This window comes from Sardina pilchardus, chromosome 7, assembly GCF_963854185.1.
Source record: "Sardina pilchardus chromosome 7, fSarPil1.1, whole genome shotgun sequence".
Taxonomy (NCBI): Eukaryota; Metazoa; Chordata; class Actinopteri; order Clupeiformes; family Clupeidae; genus Sardina; species Sardina pilchardus.
In genome coordinates, this window is record NC_085000.1 from 35,514,785 (window position 1) to 35,542,021 (window position 27,237).

The 27,237-nt window shown below is 41.8% G+C and overlaps 1 protein-coding gene across 6 annotated transcripts; it reads left to right on the top strand.

Moving 5' to 3' along the window:
• The first annotated feature begins 13,454 nt into the window (after positions 1-13,454).
• On the top strand, positions 13,455-26,894 carry LOC134088075 (tumor necrosis factor receptor superfamily member 14-like). Of its 6 annotated transcripts, none has more exons than XM_062542006.1 (9): positions 13,455-13,763; positions 15,410-15,610; positions 19,640-19,765; positions 20,255-20,410; positions 20,536-20,623; positions 21,197-21,354; positions 21,654-21,714; positions 21,855-21,904; positions 24,226-24,590. In XM_062542006.1, exons 2-8 carry the CDS (start codon positions 15,457-15,459, stop codon positions 21,886-21,888), a joined length of 777 nt encoding a protein of 258 aa, XP_062397990.1. In that variant the 5' UTR covers positions 13,455-13,763; positions 15,410-15,456; the 3' UTR covers positions 21,889-21,904; positions 24,226-24,590. The 6 variants fall into 6 exon arrangements, with proteins under 6 accessions (XP_062397990.1, XP_062397985.1, XP_062397989.1 ...); XM_062542005.1 differs by having other exon boundaries at positions 13,456-13,763; positions 21,852-21,904; XM_062542001.1 differs by lacking the exons at positions 21,855-21,904; positions 24,226-24,590 and adding an exon at positions 25,680-26,891.
• Positions 26,895-27,237: the final 343 nt, after the last annotated feature.

Below are 27,237 nucleotides of genomic sequence, written 5' to 3' on the forward strand. Positions count from 1 at the left end.
GAAACTGTTTGTAAGTCTGGTGGTACGTGCCCTCATGGACCTGTAACGTCTCCCAGAGGGGAGCAGGTGAAACAGTTGGTGGACAGGGTGGGAAACATCCTTGAGGATGCATCCTGTCCTGGTAATGCAGCGGTGGTTGGCAAGATCCTCCAAAGGAGGCAGGGGGCAGCCTATGATCTTCTGGGCTGTGCCTATAACCCTCTGCATAGCCCTCCGTTCTGCCGCTGTAGTTCCTGAATACCAGGCTGTGATGCAATATGTGAGGATGCTTTCAATGACTGACCGGTAGAAGGACACCAGCAGCTTCTGTTCAAGATGGTTTTTCCTGAGAATTCTCAGGAAGTGAAGTCGCTGCTGGGCCTTCTTTGTTATTGCTGTGGTGTTTGTGGACCATGACAGTTGCTCGGAGATGTGTACCCCTAGGAATTTGAATGAGGAGACCCTTTCCACACAATCCCCATTCAGGTTGAGTGGAGCAGGTGCTGGGCTATTGCGTCTGAAGTCTATGATGATCTCTTTGGTTTGTTTGTATTCAGCAGAAGGTTGTTGGAGGCACACAGAGCTGACACACACACACACACACACACACACACACACACACACACACACCACGTTGACAGCTTCAGAACCTCATCCCTGTACTGTGTCTCGTCACCGCCAGAGATCAGTCCGATCACAGTGGTGTCATCTGCAAATTTTATGATGAGGTTGGAAGAGTGGTAGGGGGTAAGATAACTCAAACAGTTAAGGATGGGATTTTCAGGAAAGGTCTGAAATGACCCACGGAACAAACGATTAAATGGGAGTTATCCAGGAGCCTAGGTCTGCGCTCTCGGAGTGTTTTTTTTAGTTTTGTAGGACTCACTTGCACCATGTCGCTTCACATCGTATTCTTCACCATGCCCCAGAGAAAAACGCAAATGCAAAATGCCCTCTCTGCTTCGCCGTCTACAGGTCTTTGCCAAGAGTATGTTGCGGTCCATTCGCTAAAAGTGCATCTTCTCTTTCTCGTGGCCACACTGGCCATGGCTGCTTAACCTGACCGAAGAGCGTGCTCTCCAATTTGAGATCTTTGACAACGTTGCGGAGGCGTTCGTGCACCAGGCAACAGTTTGATTGACGTACGACTCAGCCTATCGACTACCGATTTTATTGCTCTCCTTTGAACTATTGGACATAAGTTAACACTACGCCTGTGGGCGTGTCTGTGTATTTATTTTCAATTGGCCAGGGTCGAACGAAAAAGCGGGACAGATGCTCAATTTGCGTGAGGCGGGACAAAGGGTAAAATTGCTGTACAGTACAACGTAAAGCGGGACAGGTGGTCACCCTAAGGTGACTGCACCTAAAATAAAAAAAATAAAAAAACGCTGTTCAACCCATGGTTATAATTAACCACCCACGGCTAGCCTATATTTAAACACGTTGGGCAGGACCATGCAAACTGAAAACACTCTGAGACAGGAACAATGAGACCAGTTTAGAACATGAGCATAGAAAATGTTGCCTGGACTGTACCATTTGTTAAATTGTTGAATTGAGTAAGGCTACTTAGGCTAAATAGCAACATGGTGTTCTTGAACAGTCCAATCATTGTAACATGGGATCAGGTGCTCTTGAACGTTTATCCAGGCCTGAAGGCAAGAGATCCTCCATCGTTAGCGTGAAATCTTTCAGAACTCTGTCCACATTCGTCTAGCAGGACAGCTCAGCAACGGCACTTCAAGTTCTGGACAGACACTGTTGTAACAGATGCCAGCTACAGTAGTTAGCTGTGCTTGTCGAACGTAGTAAAACCTTGCTGGATTGTTAGCGCACTCGACTCCCGATCCGAGGTGCTGCTGTTTCGCGGGTTCGAGTCCGGGCGTGTGCAGGGCTGGACCATGGTGGTTCCACACAACACAGGTTACACTGTGTCCACATGACTGTCTACTTTGCCTGTCATTTGAATTAAGGCCCAAAGTGCAAGTGGTATACTCTTCTGATCCCTCTTGATTTAAGTACCAGACAGCATGAAGGATGGGCATGAGATTTTCCAGACTCCAGTTAAACCTGCTGAGGTGAATATTGGACATAATGTGGAGATTCCTGACAGCGCTGACCACAGCTGTGTCTCTTCCTCGTTTCTGTGGGATATCCGGGCATCTCTGTGGTCCCGCAGAGTACGAAGTTCAAGAGGAATGCTGTCCTATGTGTGGCCCTGGTAAGCCTCACCTACAGTATGACACAACATACTCACTAACACATGACTCATGGACAACATGCGTACATCTGAGACTCATATTCAACTCATCATTTAACGCTGTGTTTTCCCTCTTCACTGTCTAGGATATTATGTGCATAGACACTGCACAGAGATCACCAGCACTTCATGTGCTCCTTGTCCCTCATCAACCTACATAGAAGTACCCAGTGGGCTGGTGAAATGCAGAGCATGCACAGTGTGTGACTCCAGTAAGTCCATATGTCCGTATTAGTCATTGAAATAAATACATATACAAATACATAACATACATACATACCTTAAAGCAACATTTAAGAGTTTTTCGTACCTTAAAATAATGTTTCCAAAATCATTTCAGCAGTTCATCAACTCGTAACAGGGTGAACGGCACTTCTGCATTCACTTTGCGGTCCTCTATCGGCTATAACTGCACTATGTAGCCTAACTTTACCAGATCGGGTAGCATATCTGTAGTTTGATGAGATGAGACATAAGAAACTACAAATTTGACTTGCCTCAATGTCGCAATACATCATACTTTAACAAAAATGACAAAATCATGCAACAAACTCGACCTTGTCTGTGGACATCGTTATATGCTGGATAAACAAATAGCATGTATGCGACAGAGGAAAAGTGCTTTAGTGTTGCTTTAAACAATATGTGAAAATATATAATAAATAAAAATAATGAATTGATATTTTAATTTGATCTGAAATAAGGACTGATTCATAACACTATTGAATGCAATATGTTTACTCATCGTGGATATGTTGTCATATTTGCTATTGGCACCCCAGGACCGTGGCTAGCTACTAAACCAAGCGTGCTTAGCACTCAGGAAATGGGCTAACTATGTTTTAACAGTATAGCTGTTTCCTTTACTGCACACCCTAACTCTAACTTACCGTCCCCAGGTGCAGGTCTAAGAGAGAAGAAGGCGTGTAGCTCCACCTCAGACATACTGTGTGAGCCTCTGGAAGGTCACTACTGCACTGACCCAATCAAAGATGGCTGCAGAGGAGCTGTGGAACACACCAAGTGCTCACCAGGACAATACATCAAACAAAATGGTCAGCACTTTTTTGAGTAGTTAATTTCATGTAATGAGCTCTATGTTCAGTATTCATGAGCAAATCCAATATGTTGCAGGTTCAGCATCTTCAGATACTGTGTGTGGTGACTGTGGTGATAACACATACTCAGATGGATCATTCACATCCTGCAGACCTCACAGACAGTAAGCACGTCTGAACATCTGCCACTTCTGCCACAGCACTTTTCAATGTTCTTCTGTATTCTACAAAGATTGTTACTTGAGCAACTTTGTGTCTATGGCCTAACATCCCTGCTGAAAACAGCCTGGCCAGCTGGTGGTTTGCTGGTTGACCAGCTTGTTTGACCACCCTATGATGGTTGACCAGCTAGACTCTTGCGAAAACACACCTTCAGCTGGTTTACCCAGCTTACAATGTAATTTAGCTGGTTTCAATTGTCATACCACCTCAAGCTGGTCATTTTAGTTGGTGTTGCTGGTCTACATTGCTGGTTGTTACTGGCCATGCCAGCTTATGTTGGTCAGCCTAAAAAACAGCATGACCATCTTACACCAACTATGTCAAACAGGCTGGTCACCAGCATGACCATCTTACACCAGCTGTATCCCACATGACAGGCTGGTCACACTAGCATGACCAGCTTCCTCAGATGGTCACGCCAGCATGTCCAGCTGGTGGCCTAACCAGCTACACCAGCAAAGACCAGCAAAAGCTGGAAGAAAACCAGCTAAGACCAGCTGAAACCAGCTACCAGCATACATTTCATGTCTTGCAGGTGTGGACCAGGATATCAGCTTATAAAGGAAGGGACATCATCATCTGATACTGAATGTAAAAACTCTTTGAATGTCATAATTCCAGTCACCGTCATAGTGGCCTTGATCATTATCACAATAGCAGCAGTATTCATTTTTAAAAGTAAGAAAGGTATTTTTTTTTAAATCTAATAGCATTGTTATTTAATGCAAATATGTCATGATGTCAAGATTTTGGGAAGAACCCTATTATTGCAGCTTCTTCTTCAGTTCAATGAGGAAAAGAGTGTTTTATCTCTTTCAGAGAACAGGAGAAGTACTGATGAACCTGCAAGAAATTATAGGTGAGATTGTGTATTTCGCTATCCCTGTGTTTGTGTGTGTGTGTGTGTGTGTGTGTGTGTGTGTGTGTGTGTGTGTGTGTGTGTGTGTGTGTGTGTGTGTGTGTATGTGACAGAAAGTGGTCACATAACATCTAAGGAAACCTACTGTAATCACATTCTCTTGGACAGAGACACCTTGAAGCGGTGGGAGTGTGTCTATGTTCCCACAGCCCTGTATGTTCCATCATGTCCAAGGGCTTTATCATCAATTGGCATCAGATTTTATCCCCATTCACTAACTCACTGACACCCCTAACCCTAACCCTATCTTTGAAATTAGAAAAATCTTGAAAGCACAGAGGACAGTGGGAACATAGGACAGTGGGAACATAGGGCCTGATTTTCACAATGTTCAGTAAAAAAAAAAAAATAGAAATGTGGGAACGTAGGGCTGTGGAAACATAGGGCTGACCCCGAAGCTAAAGTTTGAAGCTTGAAAGCTTATTTTCTACCTCCATGCATGCACAGTGTCATGTGTGAATATGTGTAGCCAGTGTAGTGGTGTTAACTATCTGATGTTGCAAACATACAGGGAATTATGAAGATGTGAAGAATGACATCTAACAGAGTAAGAGAATAAAAGCTGGTGTTGACTTACCACAGAAATCTGTGATCATGAATGTTGAGTCCTTCCTCCTCCTGTCCGTGTTTTGGACCCAACACCAGTGAGTCCTGCTCAGCAACCTCATGAAGAAAAGATGAGAACCATTAAATCCCCATGCTGGTTTTGATTGTCCTACCACCTCAAGCTGGTCATTTTAGTTGGTGTTGCTGGTCATATTGCTGTTTTTTACTGCCCATGCCAGCTTATGTTGGTCATTCTAGAAAACCAGCTTGACCATCTTTGTCAAGCTTGACAGGCTGGTCACCAGCATGACCATCTTAAACCAGCTGTATCCCAAACGACAGGCTGGTCACACCAGCACGACCAGCTTCCTCAGATGGTCACGCCAGCATGTCTAGCTGGTGGCCTAACCAGCTACACCAGCAAAGACCAGCTAAAACCAACTAAAACCAGCTACCATCCTAAGCTGGTTTCTTGCTGTTTTTTTTCGGCAGGGAAGTCTCTTGCGAAAACACACCTTCAGCTGGTTTACCCAGCTTACAATGGTAATTTAGCTGGTTTCGATTGTCATACCACCTCAAGCTGGTCATTTTAGTTGGTATTGCTGGTCTACATTGCTGGTTGTTACTGGCCATGCCAGCTTATGTTGGTCAGCCTAACAAACCAGCATGACTGTTGAGTGTTGAGCCCTTCCTCCTCCTGTGTCCGTGTTTTGGACCCAACACCAGTGAGTCCTGCTCAGCAACCTCATGAAGAAAAGATGAGAACCATTAAATCCCCATGCTGTTCCACATACTCACTGCTGAAACCTGCAGACAACTGTGCATGGGACAGTAAGAACTGTATGAACTATAATACAGGAGTGTGTGGAAACAGTGTTCAGTACTGAGGAACTCTACAGGAGTGTGTGGAAACAGTGTTCAGTACTGAGGAACTCTACAGGAGTGTGTGGAAACAGTGTTCAGTACTGAGGAACTATACAGGAGTGTGTGGAAACAGTGTTCAGTACTGAGGAACTCTACAGGAGTGTGTGGAAACAGTGTTCAGTACTGAGGAACTATACAGGAGTGTGTGGAAACAGTGTTCAGTACTGAGGAACTATACAGGAGTGTGTGGAAACAGTGTTCAGTACTGAGGAACTCTACAGGAGTGTGTGGAAACAGTGTTCAGTACTGAGGAACTCTACAGGAGTGTGTGGAAACAGTGTTCAGTACTGAGGAACTCTACAGGAGTGTGTGGAAACAGTGTTCAGTACTGAGGAACTAATACAGGACTGAGGAACCACTCTGTTTATGATGCTTTTCATTTAAGATTACAATGAGAACCAGCTGAACCAGCATACATTTGCCATGTGCTAATAATGGTATTATGACTTTTCACATCTCCTCATAATAGTAGTCTCATTAGCACTCCATGCACTTTACATATTATACATTATATGTTAAAATGTTGTCTGTCCACATTCCTTTATCCTATACAGTATGCTTGACTACAGAATATGCAGCATGTAACATTGCTATATGATGTAGGCCTAATATCTGTGTACTCCAGACTGATGTGTGTTAAATAATTACCTCCACCCCTTCTTCCTGTGCTTCCTCCTTCCATCTCTCCACCCATCTGACCAAAGGTTTCTTTCACTGATAAAGGATTTATTCTCCTGACACTGTTGCTTATGTCCTCTATTAGGTATACAGTACAAAGCTATAAATCTTGAATTTCCCCTTGGGGATCAATAAAGTATCTATCTATTAATCTATCTATCTATCTATCTATCTAAAGCACCTCACCAGAGTGTTGAATGTTTAGGGCTCTGAGGAATGCATGGAATTTATTAGATATCTTTATCTTCAAAACCCAACCCTTCTGAGAGTAGCTCCACTCTCAACTACCCAACACACAACACCTCTACCACCATCCCCCCTACCTACTCAACACATAATTACCTACCACCATCTCCTCTACCTACCCAACACATAACTACCACCATCTCCTCTACTCAACACATAACTACCACCATCTCCTCTACCTACCCCTACTGTAGTCACGTTTAACACACATGTAGCCTCCCTGCTGAAAAAAACAGCCTGACCAGCTTAAGGTACATGCCTCAAATTCTTATCAGCTAAATTATCTCCAGCCTACCTGTTCAAGCTGCATCATTTGGTTTGATAATTTGCTTCTAACTCACCACCTCCCCTCCAAACTCTTGTCCTCCTTAGAAACAGCATAAGGGGTGTACACCTGGATCCTTTTTTACCCATGTAAGATGTCACATCTTTGTGTGTTGGTGATGAAAGCTGCATGCTTTTAATAGGTGCAGTTGTTTTATTTCATCCACTTTGAGGTACACAGGTCATAGATATTTTCCTCAAAACCATCAAGTTCACAGCTCCCAAGTATCTGAACCTCACTGTAAAAAGATAAGATGAATGAATCTCACAAAACTGTTGGATGAGACTGCACCTTTACCTCTAGTTGGGAAAAGTAACAGATCCACTGATAAAATACTGTTGTCTGATGCATGTTTTTGTATACAGAACATTTCGATTCCAACTTCTGATTGAAATCAAAATTAAATGGAAATAATCTGAATATACTCAGACTTCTGTCATGTTGTCTGAGTTCTCTCTCCTCTTCTCTCAAGTTCAAGTTCAAGTGTGCTTTATTAGCATGACAAATGTTATTGCATTGCTAAAGCAGAACATTTAACATGTAGACATACATTTACATAAGGAATACTTGTAATGCAGTACATGGCAAGTAGATATGCATCTAAAATAAACAAACAAACTGTGTGTGTGTGTGTGTGTGTGTGTGTGTGTGTGTGTGTGTGTGTGCGTGCGTGTGCGTGCGTGTGCGCATGCGTGTGTGTGTGAGTGTTATTATTTAACCACTGTCCCTTGCCTCTCTCTACCACACACACACACACACACACGCACAGTGGTTTGGCCATTTTTTCACATGCTTCTTGTTGATGCTAAGCATTCTTTCACTTTCCATTGTATTTTGAGTATCTCATATCCTCTTGAGCTGGACACCTGCATCATATCACATGACTCTGTGATGAATCCAGCCTGGTCAGTAGAATTGGTTCTTGTTTCATATTCACTGTGTAATTCCATTTACAGAGATGGGACAAACCCACAGGAGTTGATTTATGGATGTTATCATTATCAATGCCGCGGCTTAACCGCAGAGAACGTACGCTGTGGTTCTTCAATTTACATGCTATTTATCACACCTTTCTCCGCCCCCTACCACAATTTGAGAATGTTCGCAACTGAACGGCATACTTCAGTCACAAGTGCAGTTGAATGAAATAAACTGATGACACCAAGGAATCAAACATTTAGCGATCATGAAATAATACAATACGTGATAAGATGTCAACAAGCAGACAGGGAGATAATGAAGAGCAGTAGTTCTACTCAAACTACTTGTGCACATAGGCTATGGCAGATTTAATTGTCAAATCTAGCAAGTAGGAAAGTGTAAGTGGATGATGGGAAAGTAAGACATTAGAAGGGGGGGGGGTAGGGGTCAAAGGACTTTGTGAAAAATGTTTTGAGGTGCTTTTGAACATGGGCAGGGACGGGGCAGAGCGATCATGGAGTGGTAGGGTATTCCAGTGTGGGAGCATTGACAGAAAAAGCCCTGTCCCCTAAAGTCTGCAACCTGGTGCAGGGGAATGGCCAGCAGGTCCTTGTCAGAGGACCGAAGGTAGCGTGACTGACTGTAGGGGTGGAGGGGATAAGTGAGGTATTGAGGTGAGAGTCCATGGATAGATTTGTAGGTGAGCAGGAGGATCTTGTAGGCGATGCGTGACTTGACTGGCAACCAATGAAGCTGTTGGAGAACGGGAGTTATATGCTGCCGAGGCTTTGTGTGGGTTAGAACCCTGGCAGCTGAGTTCTGAACATACTGGAGTCTGCTAAGAGCCTTGGTGGGCAGTCCAGACAGAACACCATTGCAGTAGTCCAGGCGGGAGGTTATGAAGGCATGGATGAGTGTCTCGGTTACTGAGGGTGTGAGTCTGGAATACCTAATTAGGTGCATTTGATGCTTCTCCTCCCACCTGTTTACACAAAACTCCCACGTCCCCCTGACCCTATAAATGCATACGCAGGACACGCAAACTCCCACGTACCCCTGACCCTATAAATGCATACGCAGGACAAAACTCCCACGTCCCCCTGACCCTGTAAATGCATACGCAGGACAAAACTCCCACGTACCCCTGACCCTATACATGCATACGCAGGACACGTACCCCTGACCCTATAAATGCATACGCAGGACAAAACTCCCACGTACCCCTGACCCTATACATGCATACGCAGGACACGTACCCCTGACCCTATACATGCATACGCAGGACACGTACCCCTGACCCTATAAATGCATACGCAGGACACGGAAACTCCCACGTACCCCTGACCCTGTAAATGCATACGCAGGACACGTACCCCTGACCCTGTAAATGCATACGCAGGACACGTACCCCTGACCCTATACATGCATACGCAGGACAAAACTCCCACGTACCCCTGACCCTATACATGCATACGCAGGACACGTACCCCTGACCCTATACATGCATACGCAGGACACGTAAACTCCCACGTACTCCTGACCCTATACATGCATACGCAGGACATGTACTCCTGACCCTATACATGCATACGCAGGACACGTACCCCTGACCCTATACATGCATACGCAGGACACGTACCCCTGACCCTATACATGCATACGCAGGACACGTACCCCTGACCCTATACATGCATACGCAGGACACGTCCCCCTGACCCTATACATGCATACGCAGGACACGTCCCCCTGACCCTATACATGCATACGCAGGACACGTACCCCTGACCCTATACATGCATACGCAGGACACGTCCCCCTGACCCTATACATGCATACGCAGGACACGTACCCCTGAGCCTATAAATGCATACGCAGGACACGTACCCCTGACCCTATACATGCATACGCAGGACACGCAAGAGTGCAAATTGCCATTTTCAGCTCCTGCAACAGACAGTCTGCGGTTTTACCCAACAGCGGCCTGTTTGTACCCTACATACCACGTCATGTATTTACGCGCATGTTACAAAACAAATACACCTCAAGTGGGCTCAAAAGTACAAGACAGTACATCTACCCCACAGTGTTTTGCTTAATGAGTAGTTCATAGAATGGACATCTGGGCATATGCTACGGGCCATGCGTATGGAAAACTTTTGAATGTTGTTGCTATTTATCATGGCTGCTATGTCTTTTTTTTTTTTAATTTGCTGACAATTTGTAGGGCCACAGTGATGAAACCCTTTTAGGTTCACCATGCCCTCAGGGTTAAGACAAGTACACCAACAAGAAGATGAAAAGCTGTACGGCACCTTTAAGCCCCTCTGTCTTCGTCTTAGTGCCCCCCCCCCCTTCCGACATCTCGCTTCATATGCCCATGCTGCGCCCTAGTGGCCGACCCTGTTACTGCCCTGATAGAGATAGAGTCTTTATTGTCCTATAAGGATATTCTTCTTCACACATCAGTCAATACATTCCATAAAAGAGATAGCAGCATTTGATGTTCACATCACATATAACATATCACACATCACACATCACACATCGTACATTGCACATCACACATAACATGTGTTGCTGAAGTGTGATAGGCCCATGCTGCACACTCATTGGTCTGGCCACCACGTCCTGATGTGGCCATGTGTGTGTAAGCTCGGCCTTTAGTGGGACAGCAGACCGCAGATGCTCTGACTGAAGGATGCCTAACAGTATCACTCTCACCAAAAACAGATGACTTCAGAATCATGTGATCAATGTATGAGCACTATCTTCCTGACTTGGCGTGTTAAATTGCTCTGTTGAGCTCGGGGGCAAAAGTACCTATTTGGTCTGATACTGTTACTGTTAGAGGTGTAATTCTATTAAAACTAATCTCTTAGGTAGAATGTGAAACATAAAAGTCCACCAATCCAACCTCGGGGATTCTGAAACCTCAGTGATATGAAAATGTTGGTGCCTCATAGTGTGGTAAAAAGTTTAACCAGAAGGCAACTCAGGGAGGAGTGTAAAGAGGTACCATCTTTAATCCCAATCGAAGATGAAAATCACGACTGAGGAGGACATGTCACCATCAACAAAGCTCCAGCAGCAGATCTGAAGTTTTGTGTATGTAAACCATATACTGTACATAATAATTACAAATGTAATGTTCAACATATTCAATTAGTAAACAATGTAAATAATGTGAAGTAAAGCGTAACCTACTGTATACACATTTACTCATTTCCATTCACTGAGTGTTCCTGTAACCTATACACATTTACTCATTCCCATTCACTGAGTGTTCCTGTAACCTATACACATTTACTCATTCCCATTCACTGAGTGTTCCTGTAACCTACAGTATACACATTTACTCATTCCCATTCACTGAGTGTTCCTGTATAACTTAAAAACAAACACTCAATAAAAGCTCAGCTGTTTGAGTATGAATTATCTCTTGTGTTTTATGTGTGCTTTGATCATTTTGTGCCTTGTACTTTGAGTGTGTTGTGATGCTTAAATATGAATATAGTGTGTGTGCTTTGATCATTTTGTGCCTTGTATTGTGATGCTTACAGTAAATATGAATATAGTGTGTGTTTTGATCACGTTGTTCCTCAGCGTGGGAAATGGGTGCTGTCTTCATGCTGTGCGGTGATGTGCTGAAAGTGTCACCTTAAACACCACCACACAATCTAAACAAGGAACCCCACCTGGTTTAAGTGTCACCTTAAACACCATCACACAATCTAAACAAGGAACCCCACCTGGTTTAAGTGTCACCTTAAACACCATCACACAATCTAAACAAGGAACCCCACCTGGTTTAAGTGTCACCTTAAACACCATCACACAATCTAAACAATGAACCCCACCTGGGTCACCTTAAACACCACCACACAATCTAAACAATGAACCCCACCTGGTTTAAGTTGTGTAATCTTGGCCAACTGAAATGGACATTGGTGTTTTCAGCCATCTTTGTACGTTTTGGTACTATTAGTTGTGCTAATATAGCAAAAGATTTTGGACAAAATAGTACAGTTATATGCTTGTATATTGTGTCATCATAACATGTTGTGTCTACACACACCTCACACACACTGGAGCAACATGTGTGTGTTCCCCCCTCTCTGCATGTTTACGTCTACACACGCCTACTCCTGGCACAACCCCCCGTTTTGGTCCAACCCACCAGACGCCCACACGTGCCGTCAGGCTCCAGTCTCCACATGCCCGTGTGTGTGAGCATGTGCAGTAGGTCTTTTTTATTTTCTCCTCAGTTTTTCTGTCGGCCTCACTAGATCCAAGCCATAGCCTTCTTGAGACAGAGTTTTCTGGATTGATTGCATGTTTCTGACTTTTACAATACAACCATCAACTCTTTAAGAGCTACTCTGAGTTTTTAGGAACCCATTCCATCAAGTGATGAGATCTGGCAATAGTGCTGAACTGTATGTAGAGTGTGTTACTCTCTTCAGATCAGCAGAGGGTAATTTAACTCTTAAAATATTAAAATGAACTCTTAAATGGGACTTTGGAATATACATTTTAACTAATCTTACACTTGTGACTTTATTGTGCATAAATTGTAAAATAGAGGTTCATATCAAGACGCTTGCATTGAAACCCAACTCTGTTATGACTGTGACTCTATTAGCGCTATAAGGCCATAAAAGCTGTAGTTCGATCAGGGAGACTATGTCACGTTATACATTTATTCATGATCTGACCAATAAAGTGACTTGGCACCCTGAAGTCTGAATTGAAAAGATTATGGCGGACTTGAGAGTTTCCACGGTAACTAGCAGGTAACTCTGTGAGATGAAACAAGCTTTTTCTCTCACTCCTCCCAGGTTCTATGAAAACAACTGTTGTGACCTCTGCAAATTCAACATGTCGCTGTGTGACACTGGGCTGCAGTTGGTTTTTGTTTACATGTTGATTTGCAACAAATACGCTACTATCAGTATCAGTGAAGCTGTAGAAACTGGAGCAAGGTGTGAACTTCTGTCCTCTCTGCATGATTTCACCCACACACCCTGGGAAAATCACAGCTTCTTGCCATCGGATCAGATTGAAGGCAGATCACTATGTAAGGAATGTCTTCACATTTAATAACCGTGGGATCATTTGGACTCATTGCTTCTAGATCAGTGACATAGACAGTTGCAGTTTATCTTGACTCTTTATTTGATGTCATTTTTATTGATTTGTTTACAACAGGGCCACAATGGAGAGGACTTTTTATGATCATGCCTACAGAGATTCCTCAAGTAGAAAAGAAATACTACACCCCTCCCCCCTTTGTAATTTGGCCCAGCCCTTTTTACTATGCCATGGCCATGTGCCACAAGGGTTCCATTGCCACGTGGGAGCATGCACAGAAGGCAGTTTTTTAATCTCCTTTACTGAATATTTCTCTCTGCTTTGCCAGATCCAAGCCATAGCCTTATTGAGACAGAGTTTTTACTTTTGACTGCATGTTTCGGAGCTTTGCTGTAGCCACAGTCACATGTGTTGGACCCTGACTGTGTGAGAGATGTGGCTTGGTTGGCATACTGTTCTTTGTTCTTTTGTATAGTTGGGGTTTCCCTCTTGCTCTGCTGATGGAGTTCTCCCATGGTCTCCATATTTGGACTGGAGTAATCATATCCTATTTTGTGGAAGCTGATATGGAATTAACTATTAACCAAATCGGTAAGCCTATATCCTCTTAACTCTACACTGTTACTGTTATCCTCTTAACTCTTACACTGTTAGAGTCTACAGTGTACACAGGAAAATCAGCAAGCTTTCAGTTAACCCTTTTAGAGCTAGTTTTAACACTATTCGGAGTTTATATTAAAGGGACGCTTCACCAATTAGCATTACTGTAAGCTTTGTATCTTTAGAAAACCAGTCATGTTTTTGAATGGTCGTGCATCATTCCCTCAGTTTGCCTTGAGATGGGAGAAATACGGATTTCAACGTTGGACTTTCTGCTTTTAGTGATGTAAAAATCATCATTTTACATCATTGAAAGCAGGAAGTCCTATATCATAGTTCACTGCATTGAAACTACAAATGCTTTCCTCATTTATCCAAGAGGGGGCGCTAAAATATATAGCCGCCATCTTTGTTGGAGGCAAAGCTAATGTGCTAGGCTCCTTATAGGTCGAAAGTTGAATGAACTATTATCTATGGCCCTTTGGTTTCTCACAGGCTTGGTCGTTGTTTTCCATAACACACTAGCATCCTGCTAATGAATAACGTAATTGACACGTTTGAAAGGCTTTTTAGAACAATTAAGGGACTTAAAAAATCTAATACTCAGCCATGTGTATTTTCTTTGACCCCCCTTTCGCATACAATATTCCGATTTCTACACAAAAACATATATCCAGAAAAAAGTGGATTTTAGGAGAAACTCCATTCACCTCCATTCATTCTCCACTTGCTCGCGATCGCCCTCTAGTTGCAGTACCATGCGGAAGTATTTAGCGAGTGGTCGTTCTCCCCCTATTAGACATTCTCTGGTAAGGCAGTGAAAGGCAGTGAAAGGCAAGGAATTCTGGGAGTTGTTGGCTTTTATCCACATGACCCAAAAATATATTTTCGGCTTTTTTCTCCCATCTCAGGGGAAAATGAGGGAATGATGCACGACCATTAAAAAATATGACCCGGTTTCTAACAATATAAAGCTTCATGCAAATGGGTGAAATGCTCCTTTAACCCATTCAATCAAGTGTTAAATTTGTTCTGACAATAGTTGTCTACTGTATGAGTGTTACTCTCTTCAGATCAGTATAGGGGTAATTTAACTCTTAAAGTATTCAAATCAATTCATAATTTATATATATACTGTATATATATTTATATATATAGAGAGAGTTGTAAAATACAACCTGTTCTTAAGAAGATGAATTGAAACCAGCTCCGATATGAACATTAGAGGAGAATAAGGAAATGAAAGTTTCATGACCATGATCATTCATGATTTGACCAATCACAATCACTTGTGGCCCAACCTAGTGTTCTTCTGCTTTAAAGGGAAACTATGCATCCCGGTGGCACAAAACTTGCATGCGTGGTTTATCCGCTCAGAGGCGCTAGGGGGAAGCGAGACAGCTGTCATTCAACCCGAAATAAGTCAAATAACCATTCCAATGACTCCGAAGCTGATAAGTTAAGGCAAATTAAGCTAAACAATCTTGCACAGTTCACCTCAAAGGTGCCAGCATCTTGATGACCTCTAAACTGTCTTTGAAGATTAAAATGGTTTACATTCACTCTTCCTTCTTTTGTGAGAAAATATTTTAATTTTACAATGCTAGAAGTAAATGTTCAGTGTCTTTATGCACCAGAATGAGAGTTTTCAGACTACAAGAGGCACTGTTCTGCTGAGCTGGAGATGTGGAGAGGGAACCGACAGGAAACAATGTCACCAGCAGCACTCATCATAACTGCCATAACTCTGTCTGGCTGCTCTGCCATCTGCTTGGGTCACCTGTGTGGACCTGCGGAGTATGAAGTGGACAACGAGTGCTGTCCCATGTGTGCCCCTGGTGAGTATACTCAACGAGTGCTGTCCTATGTGTGCCCCTGGTGAGTATACTCAACGAGTGCTGTCCTATGTGTGCCCCTGGTGAGCCAATTATATTCATTATTCAAGTATACTCAACGAGTGCTGTCCCATGTGTGCCCCTGGTGAGCCAATTATATTCATTATTCAAGTATACTCAACGAGTGCTGTCCTATGTGTGCCCCTGGTGAGACATGCAGAATTGTTGACTGCCTTCTTTTTCTTTGTCCCTCCTCTATAACTGTTTATTTTTATTCATTTATATGGGCCATTCTACAGAATTTGGTGCAAATTCACATTTCAAAATTTCTTGAGAAAAATGTGTTTTTTCCTGCAAGTTTTGTAGTCATAAACATAGTAGAGCATCTAAGGAACACTATTATACTGATTGGACACTTTAATTTCCTATCGTGTTTTTATACAGTTTTGAAACTTTTTCTCTCTCCCAAAATGTGTCACTACCGAAACGCAACAACATTTGCTATAAAAATGAGTTTTTAAACATTAAAATTAAATATTCTTTACATTAACCTTCTAAATATATTTTTTAATTTTTTTTTAAAGACAGTGTTATGGTTCTATTGATTAGAAATAGCATTTTAACAAAACCATAAGGGTGGTCCATCAAATTAAATTCATTTTGAAAGTGATATTTCTCTGTAAATGCCATATGCACTGATACAAATTTCAAATTCAAGGATTCATTAGTTTAAATTTTTATCTCACTAAGTAAAATTCTGTAATCTTTTCTGATGGCAAAACATATTTTATTTTTCCAGAATAATATGTGTTTCGGTCGTGACTTCAAATGTTCGGTAGTGACGAACATATTTGACTGTCGATATTTTGTGTAAAAAAAAGTAATTAGTTAGTCAAAATTGGTTGGCATCATGCAGCCAAAACATACAGAACAAAGAGGACCTAAAGCAACACCACATAAAAGCACTTTGCACTGACATTACGCTGAGGAGCTGGCGGATAGTTCCGACCTTGAAGGGAGGCAAGATTCTGTGTTGATTTTCACATCTCTTGAGAAAAAGATGACATAATGTAGGCTGGATAAACCCAGCCTGATCTGCCGGCGATTGGGATTTCGCTCTGCAGCTCAGGCTGGAAACCTGCACATCTATCTCCTGCTTCCTGTCCACGTTTGCTGGGTCCAATCACAAACTGGCTTATCCTCCAGACGAACCCGGATCGTTGGTCTGATTGGTTGACGGACTATCCAAGGGTACAGGGTCATTTGAGCTATGCCCATTGATCACGTCTCTAATGCAGTAGAAAGTGCAGACTCCCCAGGCCCCCAGACTAATGTTCAATCTTAAAAGATCTTAAAAGATTGAGCTTAGTATGGTGATAGCCAATACCTTTCTCTGTGGGGACCTCATGTGCTCTGTTTCAGAAACAGAAACTTTTTATTTGTGTTATAATAAACAATATATCAAAAGGATGCAGAAAAAAGTAATATTTAACACAACTGACATCTTGTTCAAAACTGAGGAAGCGATGCCAACAAATTTTCTCATCAAAGAGCCAAGTCTGTATTTCCTCAGTAATCTGGATGTGAGCACTCTTCTGAGAGCATGTTTCTCTTTGTAGCTAACCGATTTGTATGAGGGTGAAGAAAGGGTCTTTCTTACACAGGGCCGGAGTGGGATACTTAATTTTAGTGGTAAATTACAAGTTCCAGCGGCCCTTTGTGGTGGTGGGGGGGATAGACTACATCACATGGCCACTACCACACTATCTGTAAGAGATTGTTGGACCCTATACCTGTGAGCCTGCTTCAGTACATCAGCCCAACCAGCCATCATACATGTGATCAATGCTTCCAACAGCGTTCAAACCGGCCCGGGTTACACCTTTACTTGAGAGAACTTCACTCAACCCTTCTCAAATTGAGAAGCACCATTCTGTCTCACTCCTGCTTTTCCTATCCAAAGGTATAAAGCAAGCAGTTTCCAAACAAGTCTTTGAATTTCTTTCACAGAACAATTATCTGGATCCAATTCAATATGGGTTCAAAAGCCGTTCAAAAGCTCTACTGAAACGGCTCTGCTGTTTGTAACGGAAGCCTTAAAGGAAGCCAGGGTGACTATTCGGTCATCAGTACTCATTCTGCTTGACGTATCAGCTGTCTTTGACATGGTTAATCATCGCATCCTTCTCTCTATACTCTCAAACACGGGCATCTCCAGCTCTGCTCTCTCCTGTTTTGAATCCTACCTCACAGGACACTCATTTAACGTATCATGCCATGGACAACCGTCCACAGCTGTCACCACAGGGGTCCCCCAGGGCTCAGTACTGGGCCAGCTTCTCTTTGCTATCTGCTCCACCTCTTTGGGACAGATCAATCGTTCACATGGCTTCTTATACCACTGCTATGCAGATGACACACAGCTCTATCTGCCCTTTCCAACACATGACCCCTTGGTCCCGACACAGATCTCAGATTGCAGACATATCAACATGGATGAAGGCACACCAACTCCAGCTAAACCTCTCAAAAACTTGGTCCTCCCAGCCAAACCTACCATACATCATGACATCAACATCAGAATTGACTCCTTGTCTATTGCATCTGCCAGGACTGCAAGAAATGTAGGAGTCGACAACCAACTAACTTTCTCCGATCATGTTGCCTCAATAGCCTGGTTGTGCCATCATCACGCACTCTACAACATACGGACAATCAGGATTTACTTGACTCAAGATGCTACCCAACTCCTGGTAGAGGCAATAGTCATCTCACAACTTGACAACTTGAGTAATGCCCTCCTGACAGGTCTTCCAGCCTGCACAGTGAAACCCCTTCAGATGATCCAGAACGCAGCAGCGTGCTTGATCTACAACCAGCCTAAAAGGGCACATGTCACCCCATTGCTCATCCAACCACACTGGCCACCGTTGGCTGCCCGCATCAAATGCTTGCCTACAAAGTCATCTCCGGCTCTGCTCCCACCTATTTGAATGCTACCACATGACCGCTGCACTCCTTAGGTGAACGACGTCTAGCTCTGCCACTTATTTTAGATGGTAGTCCTAATCAAATCACATAAAACATTACAGAAATATGTCTGACAAATTATTTGCACTGAAAAAGAATATTTGTGCACTTGAAAGTTTCTATTTATTTATCAAAATAAAGAAATAAGTGTAATTTTGTCACTACCGATATAATCACGTCACAACCGAAATATCAACAAATGTTTCGGTTGTGATAGTTTTGGTAGTGACGAAATAAGCTGATTTTGATCCTACCACTAAGATGCTAGTCAGTACGTAGTTAGCTAGCACAGTTCTCAATGTTGAAACATGAGTAAAACCTACATGACCAGTAGAAACAATCAAAAAAACGTAATTAATCATTGGAAATGTGTGTTCGGTAGTGACTTTCTTAAATGTTACACACTGATTTCCAAACTTTCGATCACATTTACTTCAAAACAGTGGGCCTGATCTACTCACCAAGCTACCATGAGGGAGAGAGGTGCAGGCAAAACTTCCTGGTCCATAAAGGAGGGGAGTGGCTTAAAGCAGTATCATATTATTGACCAAACTGTGCAATGTTTCGGTAGTGACGTGAAAATGCGGGACAGCTTGACATGATTATTCATGATTTTTCCTGAAAATATCGAATAAATATATTTTTTTTGTTTTAATTATCAGAAGTATTCAAAAAGATACTTCTAAAAACAATGATTAAAAAAATAAAAAAAAATATTTTATATTTATTTTTCAATGGTAAAATTCAGACCTTAGCGTTCGGGACAACCACCTCTCAATAGAAAGCACCATATAAATGATGATATTTTATATATAAAGCTTGCAGCTACATCAAATATTACTTTGGGTTTTGATTGGTATTTGCTTGTATTATTTTATTATCAAAGAATTTCCTACATTACTGCTTTTTAAATTAGTTTTTTGGTTCCGGGACAGCAATTTGCACGAATTCTGTAGAATCGCCCATATATTAACATAATTTATGTATTATTGTTCTGTCTAGGGTATCATGTGCATACACACTGCACAGAGCACATCAGCACATCATGTGCTCCTTGCCCCTCCTCTACCTACACCGATGCCCCCAACGGACTCCAGTCATGTAGAGCCTGCACAGTGTGTGACTCCAGTAAGGCAGATCAGTTTAGTTTTGTTTCCCGAATCTATTCAGTCCTTATACTGATCACTTAGTCTGCACTGATAGAGAACAAAAATATATTGAAATGTATTTTTAAATATATTGAAATATGTGTTTAAGTGTAAAAAAATACATTTGTGGGCCAATTTTGAATATTTACATATACGTATTTCAAAAATATTGAGAAAATATATTGCAAATATATCTTTGTTGTGTTGGGCCTATATGGGCATACATAATAAAAATATATTTAAATATATTTCAAGTGTCAAAAATATATTTTTCTAGCAAATTTTGAATATGTATGTATATTTCAAAATATATTTTCACAATATCTACCACTTCCATGGTCTCCTAATTTAATGAGGCTTGATAGTTAAGTCACTTTGGAGCGAGGTCTTTCCCAAAGCAATGTTAATATGTTCTACTGAAATAAGCTTGACAGTTGTTTTCCTCACATACCCTAACTACAATCCCCAGGTGCAGCCCTAAGAGTGAAGAGGGTGTGCAGTTCCACCTCAGACACACTGTGTGAGCCTCTGGAAGGACACTACTGCACTGACCCAATCAAAGATGGCTGCAGAGGAGCTGTGGAACACACTATGTGCTCAGCAGGACAATACATCAAACAAAAAGGTTATATTTAAGGTCAAATTCAACACAGCAGTCAATATTGTTTCCACTCAAAGCAACTTCAGTTAGTACAGTATGCTTCGTTAAAGTCTGTCAATCTTCATCTGTCCATCCAATCTCATCTTCAGGTTCTCCTTCTTCAGATACCGTGTGTGGTGACTGTGTAGGGGACTCCTACTCAGAGGGCACATTCACCTCCTGTAGACCACACACACCGTAAGCACCCTTCATACACTAAACATTGGGGGCTTGTTGCCTTACGAACACTGTTGGTGGGTAAAGTGCAATGTCTATTGATAACCAAGAGTTCTCATTTATATTGTGTGCCATGTAGCAGCATTAGGCTATGCTGAATTAGCAGATTGTTAAAGATGCTCTAAGCGATGTTGGGTAGTCACTTCTGTTGATGTTCAAACAAAACAGAGAGCTAGCTCACTACTCCATCCTCCTCCCTCCTGTGCAATTGATCTTGCCAGTGATTGGCTGGAATGGCTTGTTATGTTTTTATGGTCCAGGTTGGAACAAGTTGTTTTTGTTTTTGGTTCCTGCATGTGCTGTCCACAGAGACCACCTTTTTTTACGGTGTATTTAGGGCACAGGCAGCTAGTGGATGATGAGGACATGTTTGCAAGATTTAACTGAAATGTTTGAGCTTAGAAACTGTGTAACATTGCTTAGAGTACCATTCAATTAAATTATAATGGCAAATTGTTAAATTAGCTTTGTTTAGATGCAAGACTTTGCTCTTTGCCTATCATTCATATTAGGCCTGTATGTGTACCTTGGCAGGTGCAAATCACTTGGACAGGATGTGATCCGAGAGGGAACGGCATCCTCTGATGCTGAGTGTGGGAGAAGTCTCATGATCAGAAGTGTGACTGTCACAGTGGTGGTGATTCTGGCAGCAACGACCATGATGATACTCGTCTGCCAAAGGAACAGAGCAGGTACAATGACTAGCACTAATAGATAGATACACAGATAGATAGATACATAGATACATAGATAGATAGATAGATAGATAGATACATATATAGATAGATACATACATAGATAGATAGATAGATAGAGAGATACATAGATAGATACAGTATAGATAGATAGATAGATAGATAGATAGATAGATAGATAGATAGATAGATAGATACAGTTTGATCCCCAAGGGGAAATTCAAGATGCGTTTGTTGTTGCTACTACGGCTACTACCGCTACTAACAATAGTAGCTTCATTTATTTATTTTCCCAGGTGGAGATAATATGACAGATACCACGGATGGAACTTTAACCATGACTAGGAAGGTAGACAGGTATGTGTATTTTCCCTCCAACAATCATACATTTCTTTTTTTGTTACAATTGAGTTACTGTTTCTAATGGACACTGTTTTCCACTTATATTGGAAGTATTGGAAGTTGTAAGTAAGATGCTGTTGCCGTTTCTCCAGAAGGGCATCAGATGGAGGACAGGAGCAGGAGCATTAATGGCATGAGCTGAAAGGTTGGAAGATGGAGAATCATTCTTTCCATTTTACACTTCATTTCACACTTTAACCTGTTAATGCAGAAGGAGATTTCCGCCTAATTTTGATGAATTTGTACTTGCACACTTTAACACTCATTATCTCAAGTTTTACATACAGTACAATGATCATTTAGGGGAGACAGCATTTTTAATTGATCTAGCACTACAGAGCAAGCAACGACATAAGCTAGAGCCCAAAATCACAAACAGTGGATTAGCGAAATTTCAAATTTCAAAATACCATTTTCTAACCAGTAATACCAGTTAATCAGTTTTTGTGGAATGTTGGGAGTATTTGTGTGTAAATTGGATGAGGAGAAAAATAATTCAATCAATTTTATGATGAGTCTGGAACATAACAAAATGTGATGAAAGTGAAGTCTCTCAGTGAGTCCAACAGCTTGGGTCACGTGGCCAGAAACACTCAGAATGAATATGAAATGTATATATACTATATTCTGAGGTAAAGTTGCACATATTAAAGTTAAACATATAGGGCCAATTGCTCTGTCAGTTAGCATTGCGCTAGCTGTGCTACGCTTTAAAACCGTGCTCCTTAAAACGGAGGTTTTGGAGTTTAACACGCAGCTGCGCACGAAGTTGAACGTGATTGCTGTGTAACAAATGAGACAGGATCAGCTGGTTCCTAGTAAACTGGGGTTAAACTGCCTGGAAGCCGGAAGTACGCTGTTTCGAGTTTTACCCCAGCAGATGCAGTTGTAATTTAACAGTCTTAACGCATTTCAGGATCTTAACGGGATACTTTTTTATCTTGTAACTCTTGTGGCTAAATGCGCTATAGGCTAAGTGCCAAAAAACATTGGAAATGTAAAGTACATTTGAATAAAACGCAAATAATGTTGAAATGAAACAGTCTAGGCTACTTTTGTGGAAATCTGAATCTGCCCTCATCTTATCCAGTATGTCACAAATTAAATAGAACATTACACAGAGGAGCAAAAATAATAGCCTATTAATCGCCACACTTCAGCCCAACTATGGACAAACTATGCTGGGCACTACACCCACATTCCATGGCTCTGTGCGCATTCCAGCCTTTACGAATCTATGTGGTTAAGACTACGTATTTTGTCTGCCTAAACCGGCCTACATCAGGCAAAATGCATCTGTGCGGTGTAGGCTACATAATGTCACAACTGTCTTTAATGCATGTGAAATGCATGTTAGTGGGTCAGATAGGGGCAGACGTTTTCAAATCATATTACTAAGTAATAGCATTCCTTTTCATATATATATATATATATATATATATATATATATATATATATATAATATTGCCGTTTCTGATGTTAACCTACAGCTCTAAACTCTCAAATGGTTTGCGATAACAACGCATTCGCAATGTTGTAGCGAGATGGCCCGGCTGTAGGCTATGCATAATAACTCATCGCTGCAGCCACCAGGCTCAATTTGAAGAAGGGGCGAGATTAACCATTTCGGTTAACTGCATAGCACGGTCAAATGAGAATTTACCTTTTATGTTCCATAAGTAGGCCTACCGATAATAAAAAAAAAACTCCATCTAGGCTATGCAATAAGGTTTCACAGCGCACAGTCAATGAATGAAAGCGAATCAAAGAGCCTCCCGCAAACAGCGGGTGGAAATCCCTTTCCAATCCCCAAACTAAACCGAAAACTACTGCTTTTAATAGCCTACCAGTGCCGCCAGAAACATGTCTTTCTGGTCTCACAATAAAACGCACGTAACAAATAGTTCCTGCCTGGAAGTCTGCCTCAAGGCCTTTGCTTTGCGCAGCCTAAGTAGCCTAAATAAAGACCATAATTGAGGGTTGATGGTAAGATCTACCGTGCGTTAGGCTATTTATGTTATGAATAGGCTACTCCTTCTTTGTCAATTTTTAGTTAGACATTTGCTTACTTAAGCAACTGCTATCTTGCAGCCTTTATTGTAGCATACTGTGTATGTTGTAATAAGTCCAAACTAGCCAACAGTGTGTGTGTGTGTGTGTGTGTGTCGGTTTATGAAGCGTAAGCTGTCACCTATCTAGCTATCCTGCAAACTATGGTTTAGTCTACCGTAAAACCATGTCCGTTTCGAGATTAGACTACCACGTACTAAGTGCGCCCTCTAGTGGGTGACTTGAATTTCCTTGAAATTCCTCAGCAGCAGGTTAAACCACAGGTTCATATGACACAGCAATGGAGCTTAAGTCGTCACGTGAATTCTTACGTCACCACCGAGTTTAAAACCGTGTTAAACTCCAAACTAACGACAGAGCAATTGCCCCATTGTGTTCTTGTTTTTATCTTCCCAGATCTATCGTGGCGTTGCTGGAGTGGTGGAAAATGTGTTGGTGGCACTCGCTGAAATGAATGTGAAGAATCAACAGCAGCGTAGTTGACACAAGTCCCTGCTGAAAAAAACAGCAAGAAACCAGCTTAGGCTGGTAGCTGGTTTTAGCTGGTTTTAGCTGGTCTTTGCCCAAAACACAGTTATTATTGCTGGTCTTTGCTGGTGTAGCTGGTTAGGCCACCAGCTAGACATGCTGGCGTGACCATCTGAGGAAGCTGGTCGTGCTGGTGTGACCAGCCTGTCGTTTGGGATACAGCTGGTTTAAGATGGTCATGCTGGTGACCAGCCTGTCCAGCTTGACAAAGATGGTCAAGCTGGTTTTCTAGAATAACCAACATAAGCTGGCGTGGCCAGTAAAAACCAGCAATGTAGACCAGCAACACCAACTAAAATGACCAGCTTAAGGTGGTACGACAATCAAAACCAGCTGAATTACCATCATAAACTGGGTAAACCAGCTGAAGGTGTGTTTTCGCGAGAGTTTTGCTGGTCTAGCTGGTTAACCATCAAAGGGTGGTCAAATAAGCTGGTTAACAAACTGGTCAACCAGCAAACCACCTTTAGCTGGTCAGGCTGGTTTTTTCAGCAGGGGTGTCAGTCTGCGTTATTCATGTTTCATTCATGTTTCATTTTGAATAGGCAACATAATGACACAATAAGTGCTAAATATGGATTGAATAGCAGTAATAATATTTAGAGGTTTTGTGTACATCCGGGGGGGGGGGGGGGGGGGTTGAGTTACGCTCTCAACATTAGCATTAACTGGACCAGCACAGCTGTGGTGCAGCTTTAGCAGTGCTGGTGCGTGCTGTCTGCGTACGGCTACTGTAGTTTTTATGCACTGAATTATTTATTTTGGTTTTAACCTGAACTGGATGTCCAAGGTGTGTGACGATTATTATGAGTATTAGTGATATCTTTCCCAAAAAACAGAACCCACAAACGCTTCAACTAGAACAAATCTTCAATGTGCATATCTGTGTGTAGGAATACATGAACAACAACAACTGGTGCTACTGTGTGATGTTTACAAGAATCTGAAACTCAATGTGATGTTAAGAATCTGAAACACAGCCCCCTCAATGCACTAGAGTTCAGATGCACTAGAATGCAGAGTTCATAAAAGATTCTTATTCTTAGTATGGTGATAGTCAGACTAATTGGACTGGGTACCCATATGTGGATTAAGCCTATAGTCTTAAGGGCAGCTCCATGACTAGTCTAAGTCTAGTCTTAATCCATGTCCATCTGGCCCTAAGGAGGGTCCATGTTTCACCACCCTGACTTGACTGATATGAATACCAACGCTATTCATATCTATTGATGAACTTTAACACATATTTTCCTGATGTATTGAATGATTATTGGCCTGGTATTGAATGTTTCCTGGTAACAAGCAAAGTGTTTTATTTTTAGGTCAAGTGTGATTATTTCACATAACTCAAGAGATACTCCAGAGACTCAGTGTTAGGACTGAATGGATGATCACTCGGGCATAATCATCATGTTTACATTTTTAACTGGAGGTTCATGGGTCTAGGACATTTGATCCTGATTGCTTTGTTTTTTGTATTTAATTTTTTTTATAAAAAATGTATTTTCATCCATTTTTTATAATACTTGTTAATCTTGTTTTTTTTTAAAAAAAACGTTTTTACTTACAAGACTTTGCATTTGGTTGTATTAGTGTAATGATGTAATAATAATAAAAATAACAAAATAAGTTGTTCAATTGTTGTAATGACTCACCAAACAACTGAATGTGGTGGTACACACATGCACTGATCTTATTAGGACAGAGGCCGCAACCAACACTTCAAAGGGGCTTTCCTGATCCGAGACAAGAATTAGGAGAATAGAGAAGAAGAGAGAAGGCACACGACATGACGCCTCTGAGTTGAAATTAGGACAGCTTTTGAGTGGGGTGGTGTGTGTGTGTTTGGGGGTGTGGTTTGTGTGATAACTGAAGCAGCAGATGAGCCAGAGATGTTGACGCTAAATATCACATCCAAAGTTTGACTCTTCACTGTCAAAAACGGCAGAAAAAGGCAGCAATAAAGAACATGATGCATACCTCAGATTCGGTGTTGAACTGGACAATAGTCTACATATCCAATACTTACGCTGCCAAATGTCAATACACATTTCAATGTAAACTGAAATCGATGACAGTTTTTACACAATAATGCATGTGGTCTGTAATCACATGTAATCACTGACATTCTGTCTGCATGTTTGTGAGGGCCCTAGTCTGGCAGTGATGTCTCCGTGTTATAAAGGCTATTCTCCAGCTCAGGAGAATTCACTCTTCAAGGTCCGAGGCCTTTCAGAGACTCTGAGGCAGTTTGCTACAACTTTAAGTTGAACTGAAACTGAACTGAAAACATCCATGCAAAAGTGACACATATGGTTAGAAGTCCTCAGCAATAAGAAAATCAGAGTGAATGTTAAGACATTAGTTTTTATTTAAATAAAGTGTAGCCTAAACACAACCTTACAAAATCCTATTCTCAAAGGTCAAAGCCTCAAACTTTATTTAAAAAAAAAACACTAGCCTATAAATATATCTGGCCAAGACTTTTGAAGTCTGCATGACGTGACGGCGGTCTGCTAACTGCCACATAGGCCTATAGGGAGGGAAAGGAAACTCATCGCCCCCTACTGGTTGCGTTCCCTTATAAGCAATTTTGTGGCATGTACACAATGCAAGAGCCTACCATTTTGGGTGAAGTGTACTGTACAGACCTCATGGCACACCGGTGTGCTGTTGCACAGTTTGGGAAACGGTGGATTAGTGAACGGTGGAATGCAGCTTGTTTTTGTATTATGGTTGTTAAGCATAGCTTCATCTTGTAAGGGTAAAGTACTGTGATTTTTTGCAGATGTGTATGATGCTAAATAAAAGCGTTTAAACATCTTCTGTTCTCACCTCTTCTTCTCTATTGCTGCCCACTAAAAGGCCTAATAACCTCAG